Below are 17,654 nucleotides of genomic sequence, written 5' to 3'. Positions count from 1 at the left end.
ATGGAATGCACTACAATCAATTGGTAGGTTTAACCAAAGATAGTTTATACAAATTGGCAATGTCAAGCTTTTTGACTGTTTAATATATGTTTAATATACACATTCCATGCTTGGATAAAGTGGACATGCTTTTTTTTTTTTTTTTTTGAGATGGAGTTTTGCTCTTGTTGCCCAGGTTAGTGTGCAATGGCGCGATCTCGGCTCACCGCACCTCCGCCTCCCGGGCTCAAGTGATTCTCCTGCCTCAGCCTACCGAGTAGCTGGGATTACAGGCATGTACCACCACGCCTGGCTAATTTTGTATTTTTAGTAGAGATGGGGTTTCTTCATGTTGGTTGGTCTCCAATTCTCAGCCTCAGGTGCCTCAGCCTTCCAAGGTGCTGGGATTACAGCCGTGAGCCACCGCGCCCGGCCTAAGTGGACATACTTTTTAACCACTATATTGATAATTATGTTTACTGAGGGAGGGACAAATTCTTCCCTAAATTTTCATTCATTTAGTTCAACAGGTTTTTATCAAGCAGATTTGAACTGATATGCAGCACAGTGGAGCCTGCCTAGTTACCTTTGTTCTGGGTGAATGGTGAAAGCCCCCCGGTGTGCCCAGCTTAGATTTCATCTTTTTCTTCTCTGGCTATGCCCTGTATGTCAAAGCCTTTTAAAATCAATTTGCTATTTTTCTTAGAGACATTTCAGGAAAGAAAACAAGAGATAACTGGGTGTATCTGATTTGCTAACCAATCTTGATTCTTTTTTTTTTTTTTTTGAGATGGAGTCTCGCTCTGTCGCCCAGGCTGGAGTGCAATGGCTCGATCTCGGCTCACTGCAAGCTCCGCCTCCCGGGGTCAAGCAATTCTCTGCCTCAGCCTCCTGAGTAGCAGGGATTACAGGCACGTGCCACCACGCCCGGCTAATTTTTGTATTTTTAGTAGAGACGGAGTTTCACCATCTTGGCCAGGCTGGTGTTGAACTCCTGACCTCATGATCCAGCCACCTCGGCCTCCCAAAGTGCTGGGATTACAGGCGTGAGCCACCGCGCCCAGCCCCAATCTTGATTCTAATCTTCTTTTTTAAAAACTACCATCACTCCTGACCGGAGTTTACATTCCGTTAAAGTACGTCTGATTGCATCTCTGCATATGGCAAATGCCTTTCCCTGAAATAGCTTTTCTCTCTGGATTTGACTGCTGTGTGAGCATCCAGAGACTTGCACACTTCCCAGATCTCAGGGAGAGGAGCAGGGTTGATTTCACTATAAGGAAGGCGTAAAGAAAAACTGCCTTGTGCCCGTGCTGTGATGGCTGTAGGGAATGAAGGAACAGCCCTTTGGGCTTCTGTGAGTAAGGAGTTTTTGTTGGTGGGTACGTACCTCTAGGCCTCCTCGCCTTTTTTTTTTTTTTTTTTTTTTGAGATAGGGTCTCACTCTGTCAACCAAGGCTGGAGTGTAGTGGCATGATCTCAGCTCACTGCAACCTTGGGCTCCCAGGCTCAAGTGATCCTCCCACCTCAGCTTCCTGAGTAGCTGGGACTACAGGCCCCCATGCCCAACTCATTTTTTTGGTATGTTTTTGTAGAGATAAGGTTTCACCATGTTGGCCAGGCTGGTCTTGAACTCCTGGGCTCAAGCGATCCGCCCACCTTAGCCTCCCAAAGTGCTAGCATTACAGGTGTGAGCCACTGTGCTGGCCAGCCTCCTCATCTTTAAATGTACTTCCCAGTTAGCTACTATGTGCTAAGCAGTGAGGAATGGTGGGGCTAAGCCCCGTTTCAGAATTCATTGCTTGAGAACAGTTGTCTAGAGATGTTAAAGCTGTCTTGAGTCACAGATGGGCTTTTGCAGGTGCTTAAATAGTCACAGCTAAACAAGAAACACAGGGTTCCTGTGGCCTACAGAGGAGCATCAGATAAGCTTATTTAGATGTTACTTGGAATTATAGGGGAGGGTGTGTTTCAGAGGGGGTTGACATTTATGGCAGTTGTGGTGTGAAGTGACAATCTCATGTTTCTTTCCCTTTCTACAGTCCATTGAAGACTTGAACAAGTGGGCTCTATTTCTTGTGTCTCCTTTTATACTTGAAGCAGAACACATAGCATTTGTGACGGAGAGCATTTGGGTACAAAGCGAGAATTTACAGAGATCATCCTCTTCTTCAGAAACTGTGAGTACCATGTTTACTTGTGTCCCATAAGGAACTGATGTGTCTTAGTCAAAACCAAATTTGCTTTTTTAAATTTATTTTTTATTTTTTCTGAGACAGAGTCTTGCTCTGTCACCCAGGCTGGAGTGCAGTGGTGTGATCTCGGCTCACTGGGACCTCCACCTCCTGGGTTCAAGTGATTCTCATGCCTCAGCCCCCGGTGTAGCTAGGACTACAGGCGTGTACCACCACACCGGGCTAATTTTTGTATTTTTAGTAGAGATGGGGTTTTGCCATGTTGGCTAGGCTGGTCTTGAACTCCTGACCTCAAGTGATCCACCTGCCTCGGCCTCCCAAAGTGCTGGGATTACAGGCATGAGCTACCACGTCCGGCCTCAAATTTGTCTTTTTTTTTTTTTTTTTTGAGACGGAGTCTCGCTGTGTCGCCCAGGCTGGAGTGCAGTGGCCGGATCTCAGCTCATTGCAAGCTCCACCTCCCGGGTTTTTACGCCATTCTCCTGCCTCAGCCTCCCGAGTAGCTGGGACTACAGGCATCCACCACCTCGCCCGGCTAGTTTTTTGTATTTTTTTTAGTAGAGACGGGGTTTCACCGTGTTAGCCAGGATGGTCTCGAACTCCTGACCTCATGATCCGCCCGTCTCGGCCTCCCAAAGTGCTGGGATTACAGGCTTGAGCCACCGCGCCCGGCCCAAATTTGTCTTTTTATGAGTGGTCTTTCCTAGCCTTTGTGACCCCCTTTGTCTTTGGATATTTTGGGTTAACGATGTTAGTAAAATTATTTTCACCTGTTTCTTTTTATGTTTTTAATGCGGCTGCTAGAAAATTTTATTGTTCTTATTATTTTTCAGACAGGGTCTTACTGTGTCACCTAGGCTGTAGTACAGTGGCCATCATAGCTCACTGTAGCCTCAAACTCAGAGCTCAAGGGATCCTGCCTCCGTGGCCTCCCAAAATACTTGGATTAAAGATGTTAGCCTCCATGCCTGGTCACTGCTAGGAAACAAACTGCGTGTGTGGCTTATATTTGTGGCTCATGTTATATTTTTATTCAGCAGCACTCTCTCTCAGGTCATCTCGTCCATTCCTACAACATCTTGTTTCCTAAATCAACCCGAGTGGCTGGGGTATGTCACCACCTACATCCTAAACGTCTTTCCCTGAGTATTCTGAAAATACTTCAACCTCAGCCACATGTCCAAAATGAGTTGTGTTTGTATTCTTCTGCTTAAAAAAGAGAAAATCTCAAATTAACACGCCAGGCTGCTTTTCCTCGCACCTCCTCCTCGCTTCTGTGAAGTTACTAGTTCTTTTTTTTTTTTTGGGACGGAGTCTTGCTCTGTCGCCCAGGCTGGAGTACAGTGGCCGGATCTCAGCTCACTGCAAGCTCCGCCTCCCGGGTTTACGCCATTCTCCTGCCTCAGCCTCCTGCCCGCCACCTCGCCCAGCTAGTTTTTTGTATTTTTTTAGTAGAGATGGGGTTTCACCGTGTTAGCCAGGATGGTCTCGATCTCCTGACCTCGTGATCCGCCCGTCTCGGCCTCCCAAAGTGCTGGGATTACAGGCTTGAGGCACCGCGCCCGGCCGAAGTTACTAGTTCTAACAGCACTCCCTAAATTGTCAGCTCCGCTCCTTCATCTCCACTGCTCCTCTTTCCATCCTCATGTGCATTATCTTTTGTGTGAGCTGTGAAAATAGCCTGTCCCATGTCCCTTCCTTGGGCATTCCTCTTGATGGCCAGAGTTAGTCATTCTGGACCCACATCCAGTTGGGACACTGTTGCATAAGCTTTTGCTGGATGTCATCCCTCCAGGTGCAGTCCACGTCCTGAGGCTTATGGAGGTCTGACTCCAACCCACCCTTGCAGCTTCCTTCCCCTCACTTGTGGGTCCTCACCCGCCATTGTTCCCTGCCATGTAGATAATCCAGTGGGGATTTTGCTGATGCTACCATGTTTACTGGATTCCCATTTCATGAAGATGATCTGTAAGATGCTGTATTGAGATGAGAGAAGAGGACAAAGGGGGAAGTAAACAAGAAATAATTGACTGGAATTCAGGGTGAACCAAAATAAGTAGAGGCAGGTGCAGATAGTATAAGATAGCGAGAGACTTTCTGGTGGGGGCCCCGGAGTGGGCAGAGCATCAGGCAGACGGGCCTGGAGCAGTGCAGTGTGTTAAGACAGTACGCTCTCTCCCGAAGGTTTGCAATGTTTTATTTAGCCCTGTAGACACTTATGGTAATAATAAGCCATTTATTGAGCCCTTGCTAGGTATTTTATAAACATTACTCCTAATGTCACGGGATTCTTGGGGTGTCGCTTCACCAGACAGAAACTTCTGTGGCTAGCGGCGCCTTCTGCCTGAGTATTGCTTGTGCCCACTTGGCTTATTCCACCCACTTGGCGTGGTAGGCTGCACTCAGCTCATTCTACCAGCTCAGATCCCACACCTACCAGGGGCAAGCCAGGTGCAGAGTGGCAAGGGGTGTGTGGGTGAGCAAGTGCAGGGTCTGGGGGTGGGTGGCTCCATGCAAGACTGGGGCTGGACCAAGTGTACTGAATGAGGCTTTCACTGAGGGCACCCGCGTCTGGACAAGGGGAACATGGTGGCACCTGGAAGCATGGAGATGCTGGGAACCACAGAGCCCCAAAGAGGGTGTTTACAGCCTTGGCTTGGGGAGCCCCTAGATCTTGGCTTCTTGAAGGGCCACAGTTCTTCTCTCCTTCTTGTTGCCTGCAATGTAGTCAGCACGGGGACATGTTTCAGCCCTGGTTTGTCTTACAGCTTTTAGTACCGCCATTCGGTGGGTCCTGAGTTATTGTCCTGCATCCAGGAAGAATGAGGTACGTGGAGGGTGAGCAACTGGAGGGTGAGCAAGGCAGAGAGGAGCTTCATTGAGTGGCAGAACAGCTCTCAGGATACCTGAAATGGGTAGCTCCTTTCTGCAGCTGGTAGTCTCAGTGTCTGTGAATCTGGTTGGGTCTGAGGTTTTCATGGGCTCAGAAGGGTGGAAGTGCGTGCTGATTGGTCCATGGGCAGCCATGGGCGGGCCAGAAAAAGCACCATCAGTTCTCACTCTGGGCCACAGGCTTCACACGGAACTGACAGCCAGGTCCCCAAGGGTTTGGTCTGGTCTTGGCTTGAAGGTGGGGCATCACCAGGGACCCGACCCTTTCTACTTATCAGCCTGTCTGCCTTCTGCTGTCAGTCATGTCGTCCCAGGCGCCCAGGCTGTTTGTGCTGAGGGGTGCCTGCAGGCCTGCAGCCAGCCGTCCTCAGCTCCTCCTCGGCCTCCTTCCCATCCTCGTAGTCAAGAGGATTAGTCCAGAGTGGCTCCCAAAGTCTAGAGGGGGCTGAGGTGGCAGGGGGCTGGTGTGTCAGCGCCATCCTGAGTGGCACTCACCTGGCCAGGTTGGAACAGCGCCCAGGCTCAGCTTCAATTTTGCTCCAGAATCAGAGTGGGCACAGGGAGCAGGGAGAGGCCAGGAAGCGGCATCAGGCACTTATAAGCCTGTGGGGAAGAGGGGCTTCTGGGGCCCCTGAGAGCACAGGGATGCCCAGGTCCGTCCGCAGCTGTGGCTGGGAGGCTGCAGCTATGCCTAGGAGCACTGGGCTCCTGCCCCGCCAACTCAGAACCAGGAAGGGCTCCTGCCTGCTCCCAACTTCCCTTGGTTCCACAGTGCACGTATCCCTAGCCACGCCTGGTCTGCTCCAGACTGGCTGCTGCTGCCATCACTAATACTTACGGCTTTACAGAGTTTTATTACTGTTATTGCCATTTTGAAGATAAGAAAACTTAGGTTGTAAGATTAAATGACATTCCTAAAGTGATAGGAATATCATTGCTAGATTTTCTTTATTTTCTTTCTTTTTTTGGAGACGAAGTCTCTCTGTGTCGCCCAGGCTGGAGTGCAGTGGTGCGATCTCAGCTCACTGCAACCTCCACCTCCCAGGTTCAAGCAATTCTCCTGCCTCACCCTCCCAAGTAGCTGGGACTATAGGTGCATGCTGCCACGCCCGGCTAATTGTTTGTGTTTTAGCAGAGACCAGGTTTCACCGTGTTGCTCAGGCTGGTCTGGAACTCCTGAGCTCAGGCAATCTGCCTTCCTCGGCTTCCCAAAGTGCTAGGATTACTGGCCTAGACAAGGTTTTAACCAGCTGCTAAGTAACAGATAAGATGTTAACCAACGCCTCTGCCCTTTCTAGTAACTAGAGGAACGAATTAATGGTTTTAAAGAGATCTAGATCATTGAGATTCCAAAATAAAAAAAGCTTTTATTAACCTGGGTCCAATCAAACAGTACTTGTGTCTCATGTTTGGTAGGAGACCAGCTGTTGATGTGACGGTTTTGGTGAACTTGGGGCTAATTTTCTTTTTTTTTTTTGGGACAAAGTCTTGCTCAGTCACCCAGACTGAAGTGCAGAGGCGTGATCTCGGCTCACTGTAAACTCTGCCTTCCAGGTTCACACCATTCTCCTGCCTCAGCCTCCTGAGTAGCTGGGACTACAGGCACCTGCCACCATGCCTGGCTCATTTTTTATATTTTTAGTAGAGATGGGATTTCACCGTGTTAGTCAGGATGGTCTTGATTTCCTGACCTCATGATCTGCCCGCCTTGGCCTCCCAAAATACTGGAATTACAGGTGTGAGCCACCATGCTCGGCCAACTCAGGGCTAATTTTCATATGCAGAAAAGATGATTCATAAACTTCATTTTTATTTTTAAAATGATTTTCAATTTATTGAGAATATAAATTAAATAATCAAGTAGGTCAAATCATATGAAATTGCTGATATCTGGCTTTTCTTTTTGAACTACGAAGAGTCCTTGTCATGTGGTAACTGTATTAGACGGTTCTTGCATTGCTATAAAGAAGTACCTGGAGCTGGATAATTTATAAAGAAGAGGGTCTGCAAGCCATACAGGAAGTGTGGTGCCAGCATGTGCTTCTGGTGAGGGCCTTGAGGAACTTACAGTCACGGCAGAAAGCAACAGAGGTGCAGGTGTGTCACATGGCGAGAATGGAAATGAGAGTGAACTGAGCTGGGGGAGGTGCCACACACTTTTAAACAATCAGGTCTTGTGAGAACTCGCTCACTGTGGGGAGGACAGCACCACACTATTCATGAGGAATCTGCTCCCATGATGCAAACACCTCCCACCAGGCCCCACCTCAACCATTGGGGATTACATTTCAGCATGAGATTTAGAGGGCACAAACTTCCAGATTCTATCAGTAACTAATTCCTTGGCCTTTTTTTTGAGGCGAAGTCTGGCTGTGTTGCCCAGGCTGGATTGCAGTGGTGCAATCTTGGCTCACTGCAACCTCTGCCTCCTGGGTTCAAGCGATTCTCCTGCCTCAGCCTCCCATGTAGCTGGAATTACAGGCGCCTGCTACCACGCCTGGCTAATTTTTTGTATTTTTAGTAGAGATGGGGTTTTACCATGTTAGCCAGGGTGGTCTTAAACTCCTGACCTCAGGTGATCCACCCGCCTTGGCCTCCCAAAGTGCTGGGATTACAGCCTTGAGCCACCACTCCCAGCTCCTTGGACATTTATTTATTTGTTTATTTATGAGATGGAGTCTTGCTCTGTTGCCCAGGCTAGAGTGCAGTGGCACGATCTCGGCTCATTACAAGCCCTGCCTCCTGGGTTCATGCCATTCTCTTGCTTCAGCCTCCTGAATAGCTGGGACTACAGGTGCCTGCCACCATGCCCAGCTAATTTTTTTTGTATGTTTAGTAGAGACGGATTTTCATCTTGTTAGCCAGGATAGTCTCGATCTCCTGACCTCGTGATCTGCCCGCCTCAGCCTCCCAAAGTGCTGGGATTACAGGTGTGAGCCACCGCGCCCAGCCTACAAACTCAAATGTCTTAAAAGATTTCATTTCATTTTAGGACTCTAGATGCACAGAATTGGGTTAACCATACTCCTTGTTCCAAATGTACTCTCATCATTGGTTTATGCATGGCTCTCATTCACCTGTGGATTTGAAATAATGTAATAAATACCCATGAACTCACCGCTAGAACTACAAGTGCCTCCCCACCCCCTGAGTCCATATACTTGCTCCTGCTCCTTCCTCATGGGTCCCCCCACCCCCCTCCCAGTTTCTTTTTAGATTTTTAAGTTGTCTGGATTAACAGACACCACGTTTTTGAACACTTACATAACTCTTATACATTATAGTTATGTGTTGCTTCACGACAGATACACATTGTGAGAAATGCATCCTCAGGTGATTTCATCATGCAAACATCATGGAGTGTACTTACACAAATCTAGATGCTGTAGCCTACTTCACACCTGGGATTTATGGGGTAGCCTATTGCTCCTAAGCTGTAAACCTGTACAGCATGTTACTGCACTGGATACTGTACACAGCTGTAACACAGTGGTAAGTATTTGTGTATCTAAACATAGAAAAGGCACAGTAAAGATACAGTATAAAAGATAACAGTACACCTGTCTAGGGCACTTGCCATGAATGGAGCTTACAGGACTGAAAGTGGCTCAGGGAGTCCGTGAGTGAGTGGCGTGTGAATGTGAACGTGTAGGACACAACAGTCACTACTTTAGACTTAAAAAACACTGTACACTTAGGCTACGCTGAATTTATAACAGCCTTCTTCTTTGATAATAAATTAATCTTAGCTTACTATCACATTTTTAGTTTATAAACTTGATTGTTTAAAGTTTTTGATTCTTTTGTAATAACACAGCTTAAAACACAAACACATTGTACAGCTGTAAAAAATATTTTTATATCCTTATTCTAAAAGCTTTTTTCTAAGATTTTGTATTTTTTAAAAAAAATTTGTTTTTAAAATTTTGTTCTTATTTTTATTTATTTATCTCTACAAATTTGTGAACATACAAATTGCTATGTTTCCTAGGCTGATCTCCAACTCCTGGCTTCAAGCAGTCCTCCCACCTCAGCATCCCCCAAGCACTGGGATTATAGACGTGAGTCACCACACCCAGCCTGTTTCTTATTTTGTAAACTTTTTTTGTTAAAAACTAACACACAAACACACACATTAGCCTAGGCTACCCAGGATCAGGATCATCAGTATCACTGACTTTAACTGCACACGTGTCCTCCTAGAAGGTCTTCATGGGCAGTAACGTGCATGGAATGGTGAACTCCTGTGATAACAGTGCCTTCCCCCGAGTAGTTCCTGAAGGACCTGCCTCAGGCTGTTACTGTTTTGTTGTTGTTGTTTTTTTTGAGACAGAATCTCACTCTGTTGTCCAGGCTAGAGTTCAAGTGTGATCTTGGCTCACTGCAACCTCTGGCCCCCAGGTTCCAGCAGTTCTGCCTCAGCCTCCCAAGTAGCTGGGATTACAGGTGCCGGCCACCGCACCTGGCTAATTTTTATATTTTTAGCAGAGATGAGGTTTCACATGTTGGCCAGACTGATCTCAAACCCCTGACCTCTAGTGATCCACCTGCCTCGGCCTCCCAAAGTGCTGGGATTACAGGCATGAGCCACCACACCCAGCCGTTTTTTTTTAATAAGTAGGAGGAGTCCACTCTAAAATAATAGAAAACGTAGCAAACACATAAACCAGTAACAGTTGTTTATTATCAGGTACTGTGTGCTGTATGTAATTGTCTGTGCTATACATTTTATTTTATTTTATTTTATTTTAGAGGCAGAATCTTGCTTTGTCGCCAGGCTGGAGTGCAGTGGTGTGATCTCAGCTTACTGCAACCTCTGCCTCCTGGGTTCAAGCAATTCTCCTGCCTCAGCCTCCCTAGTAGCTGGGACTGCAGGTGCGCGCCACCATACCCAGCTAATTTTTGTATTAGGTGGAGTTTCACCAGTTTAGTTAGGATGGTCTCGATCTCTTGACCTGAAGGGATCTACCTGCCTCGGCCTCCCAAAGTGCTGGGATTACAGGTATGAGCCACCGTGCCCGGCCTTGTCTGTCCTATACTTTTATATGACCAGCAGCCCACTAGGTTTGTGTACACCAGCATCACCAGAAATACGTGAGTACTGTGCTGTACTACAATATCATTAGATCATAGGAATTTTTTTACCTTCGTTGTAATCTTATGGGACAGCCATCATATATGTGGTTCATCGCTGGGCGAGACATTATGTGGTGTATGACTGTACTAAATTTACAAATATGGTAAGCTTGAAGTTTTCTTATATATTCTAATATATATAAATTTAACAAGATTTCAATTTAAAGCCAAGGCCAGACTTTCCAAAATATTGCAATTACATAAAATGTCAAATATGTACAGGCTTCTTTTTAACATAAAATATGACTGCTGTGCTTTTAATTTCCTAAATTGTTAATTATGTGTCTTTATGGAGCTAAAAGATGTACCGCATCTTAAGGAACATAGTTACTATATTATATAGGATACAGGCTAAGCTGTATAAAAATGGGACCCAGAGCTACAGGGGCTCAAACAAGCTGGAAGTTAAATTTCTCTCTCTGGGCAGTGGTTTTGCTTTGGAAGTCCATCCAGGGACCCATTTTTTTCCTCATTTTCTTCCTTGGTTCTTTCTCCCATCTTCCCTACTCTCTCCTAGGTAATGGTTCTCTCTTGCTAGAGTCTGGCTCCCCTGCTACTCCACCACCGTCAGCTTCATCCACATTCTAGCCTTCAGAATGGGGGAAGAGAGAAGGTTGGAAGACAACCAGTTTCCTCTTTAAAACTGTAATCTATCTGGGCGTGGTGGCTCCTGCCTGTGGTCCCAGCTACTTAAGAGGCTGGGGTGGGAGGATCACTAGAGACCAGAAGTTTGAGGTTGCTGTGAGCTTTGATTGCCACTGTACTAGAGTAAAACCTCGTCTCTAAAAAATTAATCAATTAAAAAAATACATTTGTGATCCAGAAATTTCACATGGTGACTTCTGCTCCCATTCCATTGTCCAGAACTTAGTCACATAGCTCCCTTGGTCACTGAGGTGTAGGGTGGGCTGAGAAATGCATTCCCTAGCTGGACGGTCATGGATTCAGCAGAAACCGGGAGTTCTGTTCCTATAAGGGAGAAAGAAAGGCTAGATTTTGGGAGATAATTAGCATCTCTGCCACAGCTATCTCAGTACTGACTTTCCAAGGAAGGTTTAATTAAGACCTTGCTGAATGGTAGTTACTTAGTTCTTTTTTTTTTCTTTTTTCTTTCTTTTTTTTTTTTTTTTAGATGGAGTCTCTCTCTGTCGCCAGGCTGGAGAGCAGTGGCGCAATCTTGGCTCACTGCAACTTCTGACTTCCTGGTTCAAGCCAGTCTCCTGTCTAAGCCTCCCGAGTAGCTGGAATTACAGGCACATGCCACCACGACCAGCTAATTTTTGTATTTTTAGTAGAGACGGAGTTTCACCATGTTGGTCAGGATGGTCTTGATCTCCTGACCTCATGATCTGCCCACCTCGGCCTCCCAAAGTGCTGGGATTACAGGCGTGAGCCACCGTGCCCGGCTGTGGTTACTTAATTCTTAATTTTCTAGGGTAGAAGAATGCCTTCCCAATGAGGAGGACTGCCACAGTCCAGTTAGCTAATTTCACTTGTGATCAGAGACATCAGTGGGTCTTGCAACCAGGAGCTAGAGACATCCAGAGCCATTCATGTTGACCACTCTGGCTATTACCCTGAGCTCCATTTTATAAATTAGGATTCAAAACTTAAAAAGGGATTGATCTCATAGCTCACTGTCTTCTAACCAAGTCAACAGTTCCCCTTAGGGTTGATTGCTTGATGGGATTTTGCATTTTGGGGGGGCTCTTATGAATCTGTGCATGTATGTTTCACCTAACTTCACAGCCCCGTTTGAATTTTACAGGGTCCTAAGATATTAAATAGAAAAATATATTATGTAAGAAAGACATTTGAATTTGATGGGATCTTATATTTTTTTCACATTTTTAAGACTGTACAACTCTTAAAGATATTTAAAATATCTTTTTAAATTTTGGATATTTCAAATGGCTTTGATCTGTGATCATTCTATAGATTCCTAACAACAGATAAATGGATCTTAAAATTCAGTTTTAAAAAATGTAGCATTCACATATTCATATTTCACTTATTCATTCATGAGCATATTTATTGAACATCTGTGTTTCACTTATTTTGCTTGATGCAATAATACCAAGAAGCGATGGCAGATTCAGCTCAGTTTTCAGTATTTTCTGCACTTACGTTAGCAATCACATTTAGTAAGAATTGTTGACCCAAAAAACTTAATACAATTCTTTTTTCCCACAGGAAATTTGCTTATGTTCCTTGTACTCGATCAAGGCATTCATTGAAGGTTTATTGATTGCCTGTTATATGCCAGATTGTGTGCTAGATAGGGCTGGAGGCATGAGTCACATGGAGAGGAAAGATTCATTCAGAGATGACATTCCCTGTTTGTAAGGAACTCACAGTGTGGGGGAGCAGAGAGCTAAGTAAATGAACAATTAAAGGTCACCCTGTTAAGTACTATAGAAGGCATGGATAGGGATTATCGGGGGACCTACCTAGATTGGGTGAGGTCAGGAAGGACTTTCCAGGGCAGGTGATGTCTGAGGTTTAAGGTGAAAATAGGAATCAGGTGAAAGGAGGAAAGGACTTCCCAGGTAGAACAGCATGTACAGATGTACAGAAAGCATTTGCACCTGGCCACTGCACACAGCTCAGTGCATTTGGAGTCTGCATTCACCTGAGTTGGGGAATGGCCCTAGATAAGACTGGAGGGGAAAGCAGGGGGTGGAATGTTGTGTGGGAAAGTACCTTGATGCGGTGGTCGCTTCCAAGAACATGGCCAAGCAGGCTATTCCAGCAGTCACAGAACAGAGAGGCTCATAGGCTGAGTTAAGATGCTTGAATCACGTTGTTTATTACATCAATTCAAAACGTGCAGCAAGAAACGGGGAGCGATCTGGGATCGGTTAACACTTAGGATCAGGTGCCTATGGAATGGAAGGAGCACAGTCTGAATCCTGGGCCATGTGATGTTCATACATGGAGTCTCCCTCTGCTGCATCAGCCTTCCCTGCCAATGGTGTCAGTACAAGGACTAGAGCTGAAGTTACACAAGGGCCCAGAAGGTGGAAGGTGCCTGTAGCCAGCACACAGTTGCTTTGTTAGAGAAACTTGGATATATATGTCTGCAATAGCTGTGGCTTACCAGAGACCTGCTGAGATGCTGTGTGTGTTTTTTAATCTGTGTTTCTAGACAGTATATAAATGGGGTCAAAATGGGTGGCCAAATTAAGGATGACATAACTGTCAAGTGGCATAGTTTGTGTCTTACGGATATTTAAGATTTGATAAGATTGGCCCTGGTCAGCCTGGGCAGCACAGCAAGATGCTGTCTGCACAAGAAATTTAAAAAAAAGAAGTAGCCAGGCATGATAACGTATGCCTTTGATCTCATCTACTTGGGAGGCTGAGGTGAGAGGATTGCTTGAGCCCAGGAGGTTGAGACTGCAGTGAGCCCTGATTGCACTATTGAACTCTAGGCTGGGTGACACAGCTGTAAGACCCTGTCTCTCTCTAAAAAAAAAAAAAAAAAATTGGTTCTCCCGTGACTTTCTGCCTAGGACTAACAGTCTTTGGTTTTGTCCTTTTTATCTATGTTCAACACATGTATGTTCCACTTATTTTGTCTGTTTTGAGCGTGTCTTACAAGCTTTTGACTCACTATGAGTTTCATCCATGCTATTTGTTTTTCTTGTTTTCTATGTAGCAGAATTGAATATACTCACAAATTGGATGGCAAATGGACGTAATACACAAATCGAACAAGGCTTATATGTGTTAACCAGGAATTTGGACTTGATCCCAAGGACAGTAGGCTAAAACCAGTTTTTTTTGTTTTGTTTTTTGTTTTTTTTAAAGCAGAATGATCAGATTTGTGCTTTAGGAAGGTCACAATTCAGGCAGATTGCAGAAGGGATGGGAGGGGAGCAAACCTGGAACAGATTGTAGGCCAATGTGGGAAAAGATAATGGGCTTGATGAGTGCTGGGAGTAGGAACACTGAGATAGAGACAGATGTCCATATTGGTTAGGAGGTGATGGCCTGTGGTTGGGTGGTGGGTCACTTGTGGAGGTGGGGAATGTAGCAGGAAGGACTTAGAGGGCTGTTGTCAGGAATACAGTTTCACACATTGCATTAATCAGATTGCTGGAGTAACAGATAAGCTTAGAATCCCAGCGGCTTCTAACCATGAATCCTAGTTTCTTGGGTATGTTACTCGTATGCTCAGCAGATTCGCTGCTGCTGTTCCAACTGTGACTCTGTTTTGAGCTCTCTGCTCTCTACATCTCTCTTGTGCAGGGTCTTGGGCCAAAGGAGCATGCCCATTTAGGGACATGTCATTCTCATGCAGAAGGGGAAGACTAATTGCTGGCAGAAACTTGTTGCAGTACATTGAAGATAGCTGCAAATTCTTTCCTCCTATTGAGAGGTGGAGTCACTTCCCCCTCCCTTGAATCTGAACTGACCTTAGTTATTTGTATGTCCATTGGGATAGGATGGAAGTGACATTCTGAGAATTCTCAGGCTAGATCATAAGAAACCTTGGAGCCTCCATCTGGGCCCTTGGAACATGCCATCTGGGAGTCCAGCTCCCATACTGTGAGGAAGCTCAAGCTGCCCTGTGGCGAGATGCACATGAAGGAGAAGGACATGTGGCTCTTTATGGACAGCCCTGGTGGAGCTTCCAGCTGACAGGCAGCTCCAGCTCAGAGACAGAGGCATCTTGCAAGTAGGTCATCCAGCCCTGGTTGAGTCACTCTACCTGATGCCACATGGAGCAGAGTTAAGCTGTTCCTGCCCAGTCCTGTCCAAATTGAGATTTGTGAGCAAAATAAATGATTAGTTTTAAGCCACTGAATTTTGAGGTGGTTTGTTACACATCAGTGGATAACTAAACCACTTGGGATACCTCTTAAAACTCCTCTTCTTCCTCAGCTTACATCAGTGGAATGGAGGGATGAGGTGGGAGGTAACTGTGGATGTAAATGCAGCACACCTTAGCGGGCCTCGGCAGTGTATCGGACATCTACAGAACACAATAATAACACTCTTCTGTGTGGCAGCAAGGGTATTTATTCTCATAATATTTGTATTATTTTCTCTCTTATTCAGAATATTTAAACAGTGACACCCGCCTTTTCCCTGAGCATCTGGTCAGTCATGGTTTCGCAATTCCTCTTTTCAGCTCCACCTGGGTCGGTTGACCATTTCAGCTCCTGCTTGCTGTGATTTTGTGATAACTCTTACACTGTTACTTGATTTTCCATTACCCTTCTCTTAAAAGTGCCATAGGGTGTATTGTCTTTTTTTATTTTGAGACAGGGTCTTATTCTGTCATCCGGGCTGGAGTGCAGTGGCATGATCAAGGCTCACTGCAGCCTTTACTTCCTGGGCTCAATCCATCCTCCCACCTAAGCCTCCCAAGTAGCTGGGAATACAGGTGCGTGCCACCACACCCAGCTAGTCTTTTGTTTTTAGTAGAGATGGGGTTTTGCCTTGTTGCCCAGGCTGGTCTTGAACTCCTGAGCTTAAGTGATCCTTCCTGCCGTGGCCTCCCAAAGTGCTGGGATTACAGGCATTAGCCACCACACCTGGCCTGTCTTTTTGCATAATATCAAGTGAAAGTCAATTTTGTAGCTCTCCTTTATCCTGTTTCCAAACACAAAAGACAGCAAGGATAGCCAGAAGTTAAAAATAACCTCTTCCCTTTAGTCTTGTATTTTCATTTTTCTTTTCTTTTTTTTTTTTTTGAGATGGAGTCTCGCTCTGTCACCCAGGCTGGAGTGCAGTGGTGCGGGGTCTCGGCTCACCACAACCTCCACCTCCGGGATTCAGGTGATTCTCCTGCCTCAGCCTCCCGAGTAGCTGGGACTACAGACGTGCGCCACCATGCCCGGCTAATTTTTGTATTTTTAGTAGAGACAGGGTTTCACCATGCCAGCCAGGCTGGTTTCAGACTCCTGACCTTGTGATCCACCCATCTTGGCCTCCCAAAGTGCTGGGATTATGGGTGTGAGCCACTGCGCCCAGCCCTGTATTTTCAAATTCTCTTCCTCTGCATGTCCAGCCCTCCTCTATCCAATTTGTTACTAGAACTTTTTAACAATTTCACATTGAATTAAGATGATTTGGAAGAGGAGAAACAAGAGTCAGAAAAATTAGCAGCATCCGTGATCTGACTCTGCGTACCAGTGGGTTGTTGAGATTTCTGTTCCCCACTGGCTGCAGAGCCGCTGCCTGCCAATGCCCCCTGTTGGGCAGGGCCACCTGTGCTAGTTTAACCTGGGGTCTGTCACTCCCAGGCTGCTTCTTGGATGTGAGTTTTTGTTTTTTTTTGAGATGGAGTCTCGCTCTATTGCCCACTCCAGAGTGCTGGAGTGCCGTGGCGCAATCTCGGTTTTGCAAGCTCCACTTCCCGGGTTCACGCCATTCTCCAGCCTCAGCCTCCTGAGTAGCGCGCCTAGCTAATTTTTTGTGTTTTTTAGTAGAGACGGGGTTTCACTGTGTTAGCCAGGATGGTCTCGATCACCTGACCTTGTGATCCACCTGCCTAGGCCTCCCAGAGTGCTGGGATTACAGGCGTGAGCCACCGCGCCCAGCCTGGATGTGAGTTTTAAATTGAGCAGAGAAGATATGCCTTGCGTGCTGCCATACATTGTAACATCAAGTCAAGAGCTTTAGTTACTTAACAGATTTCTGCTGGCTGCTATTATAAGAGGAAACTCCTTTGTTTATGGACAGCCAGGGCTTCCTTAGCTTTGATCTTTGGGAGTAAGCCTTTTGCTTGACTTCCCTTTTCTTTTCCATGCCTTTGTTTCCATCTCAAAGTGCAAATTTGAAGTGTCCTGTTTGCCTTCATTCACTGAAAGGCAAACACCCTGAGCGACGTATCAGTGACAGTGCGGCTCTGCTTTGATCGGAGCACCCAGCGCTGCTTGAAGGCGTTTGCATGGTCCGTGGCTCATGGACCCTGCTCCTAGAAAAAGGAAATGCACTTAGTTGGGGAAACAGTTGGCAGAGTGGAGAAACTTGATCCGGGATGTGTGGATGTATTGTTCTTTGGCCTCTTCCCGTCCTTCCTCTTCTTTTGTTTATCTCCTGCCTCATTCCTCCTTAGAGGCGTGTGGGAATTTCATTATTGGCTCCTTTTACATTGCCAGTGCCTGCTACCGCAGGGGACTAAATCAATGTTTTTACAGCTAAATTCCGGGTTGAGTCTCCATTGGCTGAGCGGTTCTCCTCCTCCTCTGATTGCTCTGAGGACAATGATGTCTTTAGTTTCCTACAGGAGGTTGCCCTGTTCTTTTCCATGCTTCCCATGCACCCTCATCCCAAAAGTCTGCCCTGCTACGGTGTTAGTTTATCTTCTCATCTTCCTGAACTGACATCCTTTCCCCCATTCCCAAAGCTGAAATCAACAGACTCTCTGTCCTGAATCAAAGATGTCATTTCTGAAATGTAGAATTCTGCTGAAATGCTGGGTGGGCCTGACCCGCC

The 17,654-nt window shown here is 46.1% G+C and overlaps 1 protein-coding gene across 7 annotated transcripts in view; it reads left to right on the top strand.

The window, feature by feature from the left end:
- Positions 1–17,654, top strand: part of HLCS (holocarboxylase synthetase) — a 245,862-nt gene that overhangs the window by 24,547 nt on the left and 203,661 nt on the right. For 6 of the 7 annotated variants that reach the window (XM_021935523.2, XM_021935525.2, XM_021935522.2 and 3 more), the window contains exon 2: positions 2,022–2,159. Coding sequence is in view for 3 of the 7 variants with exons in the window: in XM_021935522.2 (XP_021791214.2) it covers positions 2,022–2,159 (138 nt within the window). In the remaining 4 variants the exon portion in view is untranslated. Of the gene's footprint in view, positions 1–2,021; positions 2,160–9,057; positions 9,128–17,654 lie in introns of all 7 variants that reach the window. The other variant, XM_021935526.2, reaches the window with a different exon arrangement.

The sequence above is a fragment of the Papio anubis genome, chromosome 4 (assembly GCF_008728515.1).
Source record: "Papio anubis isolate 15944 chromosome 4, Panubis1.0, whole genome shotgun sequence".
Taxonomy (NCBI): domain Eukaryota; kingdom Metazoa; phylum Chordata; class Mammalia; order Primates; family Cercopithecidae; genus Papio; species Papio anubis.
This window is presented reverse-complemented; position numbering and strand designations above follow the sequence as displayed.